This window comes from Vigna radiata, chromosome 7 (genome assembly GCF_000741045.1).
Source record: "Vigna radiata var. radiata cultivar VC1973A chromosome 7, Vradiata_ver6, whole genome shotgun sequence".
NCBI classification, from domain to species: Eukaryota; Viridiplantae; Streptophyta; class Magnoliopsida; order Fabales; family Fabaceae; genus Vigna; species Vigna radiata.
This window is the reverse complement of record NC_028357.1, coordinates 27,427,144-27,441,592: the sequence shown is the minus strand read 5'-3', so window position 1 is coordinate 27,441,592 and position 14,449 is coordinate 27,427,144. Positions and strand designations below refer to the sequence as shown.

The following is a 14,449-nucleotide window of genomic DNA, read 5'->3' as shown; positions in this document are numbered from 1 at the left end:
TCAATGAATTGGACTGCAATTCAAATATATTGTCTTGTTAATAAAATAAACGAAAATTAATTGCGAGTAAAACCGGTACATACCACTAAATAATCACTGAAAAATATAATAGTTTACAAAAAAGTAAGAAAAGTTGGACAGTTATTGTGATTTGTATAAATTAATTAATTCCAGAAACAGAAACTATGTGTATAATTCATGGTCATCAGCCGCCTCTGATTTGTCCTCGCTTTTCCGTGCCTATATTACTTTTTGGTTGCAAACATTTTGAACAAATGATTTGTTTCTTGGCTGAGTTTTCAGTTTTGTCATCTTCTTGCCCCGCAAGTCTACTTTGCCCTTTTATACAATTTCGTTTTTGACTGAACTAACTCGCCTCATTTCCCATGACTTGCCAATTCATTTTCTTCATATGCCTTCAAAGCCTCGTTCCAATTTCGGTTACAACTTTCAACTTCCCTCTTTTGCAAACGTATTTCTGATCTTGAACTGATCCTTTACTAACATGGATTTTCAAAGCTTTATGAAAGCTTGGACGAAGGCTTCTTACGTGGTCGTTGTGTTCCTCTATGCTTTCTTTCTCGGTGCCTTAAAAGGTGTTCTTTTTTCTTTTACATTTTTTTCACACTTTGTGGTTCATGATTGAATGTTGACTTCTGAAAAGATTTGGTTTTTTCTTTTTTTTTGCTGATTTATTCTCATGTTGTGAAATCTGAGGTGAATTTGGATGGTGGGTTATTGAGTTTTTCTTTAAGTTCTGCAGGCATAGTCGTGGGTCCTATTGCTTGTCTGGTTCTTATTTTAGGCAACGTTGGGGTGATTCTGGCGCTGTTTCCTTCACATGTGGCTTGGACTGTTTACACCCTTTTTAAGTAAAATAATTTCTACAGCTTCCTTTTTTCCTTTGTAGAATTTCAATCAGCAACTCTATTTCATATGATGAACGAGGATGGTTTGTTTGTCTTTGTAGGGTTCAGATGTTTGATGCAGCGTTGAAAGTCGCCATTTTGATTGCTTTGCCTGCCTTGTTTTGCTTGTGGTTGGGTCTTGGCATAGCGGGAAGCGTTCTTGTTGGAGTGGGGTATGGTTTCTTTACCCCTTGGGTTTCAACTTTTGAGGCCTTCAGACACGATAACGAGTCCAAGAAATTTTCTCACTGTATTGTGGTGAGTTTCTGAGATGTTCTTGCACTAATCAAGATTGATTGTTAAATTTTATTAGCATGTTTTTACTTAGCGTAGAAGTTATGAGTTCATTTGTGGATTCTCACTGAACTCAGGATGGAACGTATGGAACTATCAAAGGCAGTTCCACGGTGGTTAGGGATTTTGCAGATATGTGTTACCATTCATACCCAAGTTTCTTAAAGGAACTACGTGAATCACCTGCCTCAGATGAGCGTCAGAGGCTAAGGTAAAGGTCATAAATTTAATTTTGATGTAAGTATTGTGAAAGATTTATATACAGTTATCTAATAATAGACTGATACGAATTAGAGTGGTTTTTTTTTATTGAATAACAGTAATGCAAAACAAGTCTTTCATATATATGTCTTCTTTATCTCAAAGTCTTTCATTTTCATATATTTTCTTCTTTTTATTGATTGAATGCTTTGACTTGCAATTTCTGTTTGCAAAATATTTAATTAAAGGAGTACTCTTCATCACCATTGAAACTTGTTTTATAGGTTAATTCATGTTCCTGGATGTGTCATTGTTGGGATACTGGGGCTAGTTGTGGAGATTCCTCTTTTCACTGCAATTGCTATAGTAAAGAGCCCCTACATGCTGTTCAAGGGCTGGTTCAGACTTTTGCATGATTTGATTAGCAGAGAGGGTCCATTCCTTGAAACAGTTTGTGTCCCCATTGCTGGTTTGACAATATTTGTGTGGCCACTAGTTGTCCTTGCCAGCATATTATTGGCTATTATATCAAGCATTTTTTTTGGAATTTATGCAGCTGTTATAGTCTGTCAGGTTTGATCCCATTTTTTGTTCTTCATTCCCTATTTCTTTTGCTGAATCTTTGCTTTTATCTTACCTTTTAACCTTCCTGTGGGTTTAGGAAAGATCTTTCCGTCGAGGTTTAGCCTATCTGATGGCTATGGTTGCTGAATTTGACGAATATACAAATGATTGGCTCTATCTACGGGAGGGGACATTCTTACCAAAGTACACATTTTCCCAATTAGTCTTCTTTACTATCTGCCATTTATTCCGTTAACATCAGCATTCAATTTGCTTGCAGCCAGGCCCCAGTATCGAAAGAAAAAAGCCTCTCAATCATCGGAGTTTTCTGTGAGAGGATCCAGTGTGGGTGGAAGCAGATTAAATACTTCGATGGACCCACCTGCAATGTTTATGCCAAACTTAGCTCCTTCAAGATCTGTTAGAGAGACCATTCAAGAGGTGAAAATGGTGCAGGTAAGCAGATTTTCATCTAATGTTGATTAGATTAGTTTAAAACATTGGCAAATAGACTCTCCAGCCATGCCACTTTATATAGAAACTGTAAGTTTGGATCAAAATGTTATTATGCTTAGATTACAAATTAGCTGCATTGATGCTGCCTGCCAAAGTCAAACCAAGAATTTGAACAGGCTCTTTGGCGCATGTTAGGGGTAATGAAGAAACCTTGTTAAATGATTTTATAATAATTATAAACAACAAAACAAAAAACAAGGTATCAAATATCATCATCTGAGCAAGTCACGATTCAAGAATTTTTTATTCTGGTTTAACTATCAAAAGTGATGCATATACTATATTTTTTTATTTGTGTCAATGATTTTGATATCTGGCTTCTTTTTCCACTGATTTTTCTGTACTGGTTTCTATTTTAAATAACTTAGAAAGTTGGTTGGCGTTTGGTTGATTTCTGTCTTCAAAAACCAAATGACTATGCACTTTGCAGAATAGCTATCAAATGGAATTGTTTATAGGAAGTGAATATTTTTTTTATTATTATTTGATCTAGAAACAACCTCTAATGTTGTTTTTAAATCATAATATACAGATTTGGGGAAATATGATGAAGTACTGTGAGATGAGAGGCAAGGAATTATTGGATGCTAATGTACTTACAGGTGCTGACCTCTGTGAATGGATGAGGGGCAAGAATATAAATGAAGCTTCAATAGTTGGTGTTGGCTTGCCTTGTTATTCACTCCTACAAGCACTTATCTTCTCCATCAAAGCGAATTCAAGTGGTGTTTTGCTGCTTGAGGACTTTGAGATTACCTATTTAAACAGGCCAAAGGACAAGTTGCTGGATTGGTTCTTCAATCCTGTGATGGTTCTGAAGGAACAGATAAGGGTAATCAAATTGGGGGAAGCTGAAGTGAGATACTTGGAAAAAGTAGTTCTTTTTGGATTCAACAAGCAACGCCAGGAGGCTTGGGATAACGGTGGTGTTATGACACCTGATGCTCTTAAAGCTGCCCAGATGGAGGGAATTTCCAGAAGGTTAGTGAGTAAAATAACAAATCTTACTATACTAAGAATATATTTTGATTAAGTTGTTAATGAGTTTGAGTGATGAGTGTGCAATGTTGAATCAGGATGATTGGAATGATAAGAGGAGTATCAAAGCTGCCAACATACAGAAGGAAATTTCGTCAGGTTGTAAAAGCTTTGATCGCTCATTCTCTGGAGAAAGACGTTTCAGGAAAGGCTTTAGCTATTCATTCAGGGGATGTAGTAGATATTTGCGAAAAGACTTTAGTTACTAAATATTTGGATTTGGAGATAGAACCTTCTGGAAGATCTAATAGGTCTATAGTATCAGTTGCCTCCGATGAAAATGTTTGATTAGTTTTTGTTTTTTCACATTGTCAATGAATCATTGTAAATTCCTTTAGATTGTTTGATAGATTGCCGTAATTTGCTGTACTTCAATTATAGTTTGGTTCATGGTTTATAAACAGTTTGAAACCTTTTCATTAAGGTTTCATAACTATTTTTTAAAATTTAGTTTTTAAGATATTGTATTTATGGATGATTTCCCATCTACTAAAAACTGTTTATGAATTTTAAATAGAGCAAATTTTTTATAGAAGAAAATAATTAATAAATATCTTGTCTAATTAATTCATTATAATTAATTTAAAATAAAATGTACTAGGTGTATTAAATTTGTAACCCTTTACGTAGTAGACCTTGTTGCCATGGAGCTAGAGAATTTTGGGCTGGTTTACGTTGGACTTGCAAACAGGCATTTTTTTCCTGCACCTCCCGTTTTCATCCTGTAAACCCATAAAATCTAATAACTCAATTTTACCCTTCGTTAAAAATCCCAAATTTTCCTCTAGTTCTCTCTCCCTCTAAATGTTCTCCGTGAAAGGGGAGAGGGAAAAATGGACGAGAGGAGAGCCTGATAGGTGTGTGTTTTTCTTCTTTGTTATGCTGTGTCATTGATTTTTGTGTGGTGGAAAGAGTGGATATGGAGGTGTGTAAGGGAAGATGAATGTTGGATGGAGAGGGGTGAAAATGTTACATTGAAGAAGATGGAGTGCAGATTTTATTATATTTTTAATCAGGAGGACTTTGGAAATTGGAGATTTTATGGGGCTGCAGGAAGAAATGTCCCCATCGAATTATTGGATAAAAGCCCATTAATGCTGCATTGATGCTGCACCTCTAAGCATTCTATCTTGTACTTCTAAATTTTAATAAAATTCCAATTTTAACCCTAATTAAAAGGTGTTTTAATTTTTAAAAACAGTTTTAATTTTTTAAATGTGTTTAAAGATTTCCAGGAGTCAAATTGAATTTCAAAGAGTCTAGTTTTACATGCTTTTGTGCATGGGATTTCACCTTATTTTCATTTTTCACATCACCATTATCCTTCTTTGAGTGTTCCCCCTGCACCTCCATGGTCTCGTCCTGCACCTCCCTATTTTATTTTAATTCCTACTGTACCCTATAACCCTACCCCCCATAAGTCTACTCCTATAACTCTGCCGCAACTCACACAAAATATCCTACACCCCCTTTCTTTGTCTTGCTCTCCTATGCTCCAAGGCCAAGTTGTTTTAAAGTGCACTGCTGCTATCTCGCTGTTGGCTGTAGTTGGTATCACTTCTTCTCGTTTTTCAAGTTTATCTGGCATGCAAGTTAGTATTTTTCTTCTCAGATCTGTTGATGTTGTGGGTTAAGAATCATGTTCTTTGCTTGATCTGTGATTGTGGTTGCATTTCCTCTGTATATCAACTGAAACTGTGCTTGAACTGTGCGAATGGGATGGGCGGGGAGGGTTTTGGGGGTGCCGCATATAGAACCGCAAATGGAACTGCGGTTAAGAAAAGCCGCAGTACGAAGGGCGGCTGGGTTTTGGGCGGTGAGTTGTCGAACCGCAAATGGGTTCGCGGTTAACGCCTGCCGCAGGTGGAACAGCGTCTGAAACCAATCGCCGTTGGATTTGCGGTTGGTTTGGTTTTTGGGGGTGCACGGGGAGAAACGCAGATCAGACTGCGGTTGTGCGAAAACGCACTTCGAATGGCGGCAGAGACAAAATGCACTTTGAAGTGCGTCTCTTCATAACCGCAATTCAAAGTGCGGTTTGGCTTGTCGCAACTCCATGTGCGGCAATATTAAAAATGGACTTACCTGGGAGCTCTCCTCCTTCCTCTCGTTCTTCCTCTTTCGTCTATGTTCAGAGCCGAAAGCATCAGCAAAAACACCGAGCAAAATGCACTTTCAAAGCGAAAGCTTAAATCAAATGCCACTCGTTCTTCTTGCACCTCACCAAAACAATAAAACAATGGAAGTTAGGGAGAAACACTCATAAAACAATGAAAACTTTTGTTTCTGAAGTGCTCATTTGACCAGGAAGGGGGTGAGGGGGGTGTTAGGAGTTAGAATCACATTTAATTTTCATTAATTATAGTTTGACTTTTCTAAATTCATGAAGGGTAAAAAGGTAATTTTGGAGGTGCAGGGAGAAAAGGAGGAGGTGCAGGGAGGAACACTCTCCTTCTTTTCTTTCTCACAACATCCTTCCTCTCACAACACCATTACCTTTCTCTCATTTCTCACAGCATCCTTCCTCTCCCTTCTTAGCCTTCTTACTCTCTTTTATCCTTTCTCACAGAGCACTTATTTTTTTCAACTACAGCAACCACCACCGTTGATCCTCGCAAGCTTCTTTTTTTTTCGCAACCGAGGAACAGAAACATTGGACTCTTCTTCTTGACCGATTTGATTTTTCCTTTCTTTGTTGTCTTGTGCGCACACTAATACAAGATCTCATTTTAGCATTTTAGTTTCTCCTTTGTTGTGTTTCCTAGTGCAGATTCATCATCTTCTTCCTCCAATTTTCTTCTTTGCTGGAACGAGGTTGGTTCATGGTTTTAATTTTTTTTTTGCTGCTTTTGCATGTTTGTAGCATGTTGATAGACTGGATATATAAATTGGATGACTAAAAATTACTTAAGTTTGTCTCATTTGGTTGATCTATCCATGGTTTTATGGTCCGAAACGCGATAGGCATGTATTGCATATGGAAAACCGATACAACTAGCATTGGATCTCAATATCCGATGTAGGCTATATCAATTTCCCTTATCCGATACATACCTAATGCGTTTTTTATTTTATTTTGTTTTACAGTTTTATTTATGTTTTTTTTTGGGTTTCATCGTTGTTTTTATTTGAAATGAATTGTTTTATTTAAAATATTTTATTATTTAATTGTTTTTTAAATAGTTTATTATTTAATTGTTTTATTTTAAATATTTTATTATTTAATTGTTTTATTTTAAATAATTTATTATATAACTCTTTTATTTTAAATAGTTTATTATGTATATTAATATTTGAATTCATTATTTTATGTTATAATTATTTTAAGTATTATGTTTTAATTATTTTAAATTTTCTGTTATAATTATTTTAAATATTTTGTTATAATAATTTGTTGTGAAATGATTTGTCACATGTTAGAATTTATTTCAGAATCTATCCCATAACAATATTTGTACATTTAAACTATAATTATCTATAATAAAATAAAATAAAAAAATAATACAAAAAATTTAAAATTTAAAATTTAAAATTATTTATAAAAATATAAACTAATGCAATACATTATACAATTATAAATTTATTAACAATGTAATCAACTTTAAAAAAAAAAAACAAATTAAATAAACTTAAAACTATACAACATTATTAAAAAATTTCATAAACATAAAAAATAACGTATAAATTATATCTAAAAGATTATAAAAATTAAATATTTAAAATTCATTTTTTATATTAACAAAAATTAATAATTATAAAAATGTAGTTAATTAGTTTTGTTAAATTTTTGTATAAAACAAACCTATTTAAATAATATTAATAAAACAATATGCAAAAAATATGAAACATTCGTAACAATTATTTTTTACCAATTATATATTATCGGATGATATTATAAATTCACAAAAATTATACATAAACTTAAATATAATTATAAAATAATAAAATAATAAGTAATATAACTAAAATTTGTTATCAATAAATGCCCGATGCATTGTTACATCTTGAAGAAACAAATCCTTGTACTTCTAATAGACCAACAAATTCAATTTCATCGGATCTCTACGTCCAATTCGTATTAAGTATATTTTTTAAAAAATTAGTTTTATTAATTTTAATATGTCATAGAAATTAATTTATATTCATTTTAAATTATATAATTACATTATAAACGGATACAAAATCATATATAATTTTAAAATTAATTAAAAACTAATAAAATAATTAAATAAAAGTATTATTAAACTTTTATACAAATTAATACACATTGGTTGGATTTTAACATCTGAATATATGATTATCGGAAATCCACATCCCATAATTTCATTTTAAATTATTTTTATTTAAAATTAGTTTTATTCATTTTAATGTAGTCATAAAATTATTTTTTATTAATTACAAATTATAAAATATATTATAAACTAATACATAAAAATTTTTAAAAAAAATTGAAACTAATATAAGAAGTTTTAACAAAAATTTAAACTAATATAAAAATATCAAATGTAAACATGCATAATAAATATCTTAAAATCATGTATCAGATATCCACATTCGAAAGTTTGTAAATCAGATACCACATCCGAGAGTTTGTACATCGGATATCTACATCCAAAGATTTGTAAATCGGATATCCACGTCCGACCTGCACATCGGATCTTAGTTTCGATTTTTCATTGTAAACATATTAACGAAAATAAAATACCCTCTCCTCCATTAATATCAATCCAACGAAGAAGATGCAAACAGATTTAAAAAAATAATACTAACAATCCATCATCCATATCAATCCAACCAAGAAGATGCAAACAGATTCAAAAACAAATACTAACCTCCTTCTTCAACAAGAAGACGGAGAATGAGGTAATACGAACAACCCAATACAGCACCACAAGTTAAACACTTCAACTTACACTCAACAATCATTCTCGAATATATATATATATAAACAACATTCACTCACAAATATGACCTGCAAATTATAAAACCTCAAGCAAAGAATTACATTTCAAAGGTGCAGGGGTGTAGGATTTTTTATAAAAATGAAAATGGGGTATAGGAATGAAAGGGTGCAGGGTCAAGGATTACGGAGGTCAACAATGTATGCTTAGTGATTGAAAGAAAATGGAAGTGGAATCAATGATGACACAGAAATTTTCACTAATCAAAATATTAAAATTTTAAACTATTTATTAATTAGGAATATTTTCGGAATTAGAGGTGTAGAAGGAAATGATTGGAGGTACAGGTTTAACCCCACGGAGCGTCCAGATTAAGTCACAATTTATTTAGAATGGGTTGAAGTATCTATAAGTATTACAGTAACAATTCCGATCTATTCTAGCATTCATATATATATGGGTTTGCTAACTTGCGTACGCCTGTTTTTCAGTTGGTACATTTTAGCAATGTGTACCGGATTTCAGTAGACAAAAATACCCTTATATCATGAATTCTAAGTTTTAAGGTTAATGGTATTTTAATAATTTTCATTCTCAAAATAAAAAAAATAAAAAAAGAAACCCCAAATCCCTTATCACCTCTCTCATTCCTCTCAACCTTTCTCTCTTATCTCTTTCACCCCAACATTTTCTCTGTCATCCCTACTCTAGTCCTAATTGAAAAAAATCAAAAACATTTGTCTTATTTTAATCATTTTCATTCTCAAAATTAAAAAAAAAAAAAAACCCAAACTCTTACTCACCTCCTTCATTCCTCTCAACCTTTTCTCCTTCATCTCTCTCACTCAACACATTTCCTCTGTCATCTCTGCACTAGCTTTAACTAAAAAAACACTCATTATTAAATAAAATGGTTAGAGAAAAAAAATACTTCCATGAATAAAAAAATTAAAGCACCTAATTTTTTCTTTATATAATTATAAATAAAATTTCAAGATTTAGAATTTTTATTGTTTGATTTTATAATTGATAATTTTATTGTATTTTGATTTGTTTTTTTCTTTAGTAAAGGAAAACAAGTTAATGAATTTCTACCAAAAAAAATTAAATGGCTATAGATCAATGTTACGTAGTAGTCTCAGAATGTAAAGGAATGTAAAGGAAGGATGCTCATAAGTCTTGGTGCATGTTGTGCCCGTTGACTGTAATATATATAGTGAAGATAATGAAATTAAAGAGATTTTGAATGAACATTTTTCGAAAGGTGAGTATGACTAAACTCTTAACAAAAGTAAATCGTATAATAATGAATGTTTTTTTAGTTGGGGCTAGTGCAGAGATGACAAAGAAAATGTTTGAGTGAGAGAGATGAAGGAGAAATGGTTGAGAGGAATGAAGGAGGTGAATAAGGGTTTGAGGTTTTCTTTTTTTAGTTTTGAGAATGAAAATTAATAAAATAAGGCAAGTGTTTCTGATTCTTTTTTTTCAATTAGAGCTAGAGTAGGGATGACAGAGAAAAAGTTGGAGTGAAAGAGATGAAAAAGAGATGTTTGAGAGGAATGAGAGAGATGGGTAAGAGTTTGTGAGTTTCTCAAAATTATTTTTTTAATTTTGAGAATGATATATAAGGATATTTTTGTCTACGTACACATTGCTAAAATGTACCAACTAAAAAATAGGCGTACGCAAGTTAGCAAACCCCATATATATATATATATATATATATATATATATATATATATATATATATATATATATATATATTAAACATTAATTATATGCATACGAAAATGTTATTGTTTTCTATACTTTTTCTAGCCTCCACGAGACAAATTTCGATTTCAGCACTTGAATGAATTTCATGTAAAGCGTAAATATATATTTACATTAATTACCTAATAGATGTGGATATATTTATATTTTGAGAACGAATATAGCGATTGGTACTATAATATTCTATCCAATTTGCTATCATCCACTGCTGAGTAATACCCAGGTAAAATGTTACAACTGAAAGATCATAATAGGAGATTAATTCAATAATTGTTTTAATTAATTAAAATGCATTATTTCTGTTATAATTTATTGTTTTATAATTTTAATCTATTTATCAGTTGAAATTTATAGTGATTTTTCAGCTATTTTTATTAAAATTCAATTTGAATAGATTAAGATAATTTAACTTAGAACATTTTTTTTTTTGCTGTCTTAATATATCGTTTTTCTATTTTTAATTAAAATCGCTTAAATCCAGTCCTTTTAATCCATTTAAAAATGAAATTGTGTTTCATCAAATTAAAACATCTCATTCAATAATTTTGTTTATATTTTCTAATGAAACTTAAAATTCTTAATTTTATTTACTTACTTTTTTTCGGCTTTGTTGTTTGCTGCTGAAATATGAATGGTTTTAGCCATATTATCGTATTTCTGTGTTTTTGGTGATTCAACAATGTGTTTGATGGAATTATATGGTGTTAAAAAAAGGGATGCTCTTGCCTTTATTATCGTATTTCTATTTGTGGAAATTCAGGTTTTTGTTTGTGCTGGTGTTCTCGGGATCAATTATTAGAGTAGAAATTGGTATTTCAACTTGTGTTTATTTACAGGATATTGGTGATTATTGTAATCAGGGTAAATAGTAGCAGGTAAGGATGATAATGAGTTGGGTCGGGTACGGATAGTATCTATTCGCAATCTGACTCGACAAAAAATTTCACCCGCTATTCGACCCGCTACTCGCACGGGTATCTGTTTAAAAAAATATCCGCAGATATTTTAAAATTCACAAATATCCGTAGATACCTGCCAAAATGATAAACTAGGAGTGCGTCTACAATCCAAGCCCATGAGTTTAGGAGTGCAACAATAAATTTGTGAGAGTACTCCTCGTGAATATTGGTCCAAGCTAAGGCCCATGAAAAGACAACTTAGGTCTCTTCTTCATCCCTATATGTGGTCAGCCCTGTTCTTCTCTTTACAGGCGCCGTCGCGCCTCACCGTGGTCGGCCGAAAGCGAAAATGAAAACTTGCCACCGTGATCGCGTCGCCTGTGCTCAGAATCCCCATACGCCGCCGACGATGTCGCCAACGTTATCGCCGATGATTATCTTCCTCAGACGCGAAAGCCTCAAAAGTTTTCTTCTTCTCTCATCCAAACCTGCAAAGGCAGCTCCTTTTTCTCCACTCTCTGAACTCACAGAAACCCTAGAAAAGGGGGAAAACACAATATGAACCGATTAATCGGTTCGAGTGAGTGATGGAACGGTGGACATTGAAGAACAAATGGTGGAGAGGCTTTTAATCGAAAGAAAAAGAAGAACAATCGGTGAAGATGACTTTAATCAGTGAGAAGATGAATTTAAACGGTGAAAAAGGCTTTTTATCGGTAAAAATGGTGGAAAAATTGTAGATCTGTGTTGGAGATGAAGAAAGGGAAACCACTTTTGGAGACGCAAATGGAGCAGCTTATGGCAGATCTGTGCTGGAGAGAAAAGGAAAATAGAGATGTGTTTGGATGGAACTGAGAAAAAAATGTGAGATGAAGGTAGCATTAAGGAACATAGCGTTGCCTGGGATTAATTAAAATAACATTTTAGTTAAATTAAATTAAAATTATTTTATAAATTAAAATTATTTTTTTTTACAGGTAAAGGATATCCGTGGGTACGGATAGTATAATACATGCACCCGACCTGTTTATAAATGGGTATTAAAATACTCGCTACCCACAACCCGCGGGTAGTAAATATCCGCGAGTACCAACTATCCGTTGTGGGTTTTATCCGCGGGCGCGAATTTTTTTGCCATCCATAGTAGCAGGACTCCTCAACTGGGCTCAAGGGACTTTTGCTTCAAAGGTTAACATTGCCCATTTTATCATCTGCATAATTAGTAAAAAGATGTCTTCATGACTATCTATGATGTGCTTAAGTTACATGACATCTTAATGCATTGTATTCATATTTTTTTACTGTTTTTCTCCTCCATTCTTCCCAATTTGGTTAAAGCTAAATGCTTTTCTTTGAACACCAAATGGGTTCTTTCAAAGTTGATTGAATTTTCTCGTTTTTTTTTTCAAACTATTTATCACTGCCTTGTCTATCTAGAATAGGATTATTGATGCCTTTGTGAAGTCATTAAGCTTTTGTCATAGGACTTCCTTTGTTCATTTTATTTTAGAATGGGTATATACATGACATGTTAAGTTGGGTCTCATATGTACAAAATAATGATTCTTTGACACACCTAAATTTTTTACATTCATTTGATATTATTCTTACTTACTTTTTACTTTCTTCTTTCTTGAAAAAATACAAAACTTTACACTTTTATAACCATTTTACTCTTGTATCCTGTGTCAAATGAATGTAAAAGTGTGTTATGGTACCATTTCTCATATCTATATGACAAACCAAAGACAAATAACATGCTTGGTTTTGTCCCTACCCTAGATAGTAGCGATTTATAGGAAAGCTCCAACTTCTTAGAACGAAGAACTTAGTAGTAGCTTTACCACAGACCATGGTTTGGGATTTTCAAAGCCTAAATCTAAGATGTTATCTTGCAAAATAAAAAGATAGACAGGGAATTCTGAAGCTCTTATAGTTATGGGTGTATGTATGTGTTTTAATGATTTCTACCGAAGGGTACTAATAGTAATGCCTTAGCCACACAGGTATCATAGATAGTTTTAGGAATTATGGTCTTTTGTCAAACTCAACTACTAGAGTTTTTTACTGAATCTGAAATATGTTTCTTGTTACCTTTTCAATATTGTCAAACATTGATTGAATTTATCCTAGATTCCTTGTAATATCAGACCTTGTGCGATCCTTTCACCTCAATTTTTCTATCAAAAGTAGTTTAGAATCTGGTCATTGTTGTTTCTTGTGTAAAACTATTTTGTAACAAAATTTATTGTTCAAGTTACTTCGCCATTGCTTTCAAAAAAATTCTCTTTATTTGCCACATAGTCGGTTTGTTTTGAATTAGAGTAATCAAGTTTTCATGTGATAGAATTTCTTAACTTTTTGTTATGTAGGCATATAAAACAGATTTGGAGAGATGCCCAAGAAAATTTGTAATTCAGTGCTCTTATTTTGATAATTATTTTAGGCTAAAATATGACATGTTCTTTCTTCTGATTAAATTATTTTATAACTAATTGCTATTTTCCAATAGGTTGTCTTTGATAAAGAGAAGCATATTGCCAGTGGGTGGCATTGAGATTGGTGCGGTTGAGGGAGTACCACTTGTCGCGATAGGTATCAATGAGGGCGGAGGTTTCCTCCGAGGTCCAACATGACGAGGGAAGACGACAAGAGGAGGTGGAGGGAAGGGCAACGAGAGTGAGGAAGAGGTCATCAAGTGCTTAGTGAAGTGGTTATTCAAAAGAAAATTAGAATTATCTTACAACAAAAATGATGTTTTGGGGATAGGAGGCTAATTTGGCCCTATTTCATTCACAACCTATTTAATGGGGTTTTAGAGGTTAAAAAACCTCTAAAATACGATTAAGAAGAGAGTTAAATATAGAAAAGGTCAGGATTAGCCTTGAACTTAAAAAAAAACTGACAACTCTAGTCATAGTGGTAAGAGAGATTAATAATGGTATAGAAACTAGAGGTGTCAATTTAACCCATGGCCCCAAGGCCAACCCCAACCCATTATTGTAAAAGCCCTATTTGAAGAAGCCCCTTAAGTAGGGGGCCAGAAAAAAGCCCCAACCCCCAAAACCCCCTCTCAAGTGGGTTAGGGTCAGGGTTAAAGTGGGTTTAGCCCCACTAACTTTAATTAAATTTTAGTCTCACTCCAAAACTTCAAATTAAATTTTAGAAATAATATAATTTATATATACATAATTTTTTGTAATTTTACTCTTCTCTCTCTAAATTATACAATTTTTATTTTAATTATTTTACGTATAATTTTTTTTTTACTTCTCATGAATTTAAACAGGAAAGACTCAATATTCAATATTAAAGGTATGAGAATTAAAAAAATTAAAATATTATGGATAATAAT

General features: G+C 32.6%; 1 protein-coding gene across 1 annotated transcript; it reads left to right on the top strand.

The window, feature by feature from the left end:
• The first annotated feature begins 215 nt into the window (after positions 1-215).
• On the top strand, positions 216-3,940 carry LOC106765780 (uncharacterized membrane protein At3g27390). Its single transcript, XM_014650514.2, has 9 exons — positions 216-596; positions 764-872; positions 971-1,166; positions 1,280-1,413; positions 1,688-1,976; positions 2,065-2,171; positions 2,252-2,423; positions 3,016-3,464; positions 3,560-3,940. The coding sequence occupies exons 1-9, from the start codon at positions 506-508 to the stop codon at positions 3,807-3,809; spliced, it is 1,797 nt and encodes a 598-aa protein (XP_014506000.1). The 5' UTR covers positions 216-505; the 3' UTR covers positions 3,810-3,940.
• The last annotated feature ends 10,509 nt before the right edge of the window (positions 3,941-14,449 follow it).

Coding starts and splice junctions, on each gene's coding strand:
- LOC106765780 (XM_014650514.2), top strand. CDS start 506: ATGGATTTTCAAAGCTTTATGAAAGCTTGGACGAAGGCTTCTTACGTG. Junction 597..763: donor CTTTCTCGGTGCCTTAAAAG/GTGTTCTTTTTT, acceptor TAAGTTCTGCAG/GCATAGTCGTGGGTCCTATT. Junction 3,465..3,559: donor ATGGAGGGAATTTCCAGAAG/GTTAGTGAGTAA, acceptor ATGTTGAATCAG/GATGATTGGAATGATAAGAG.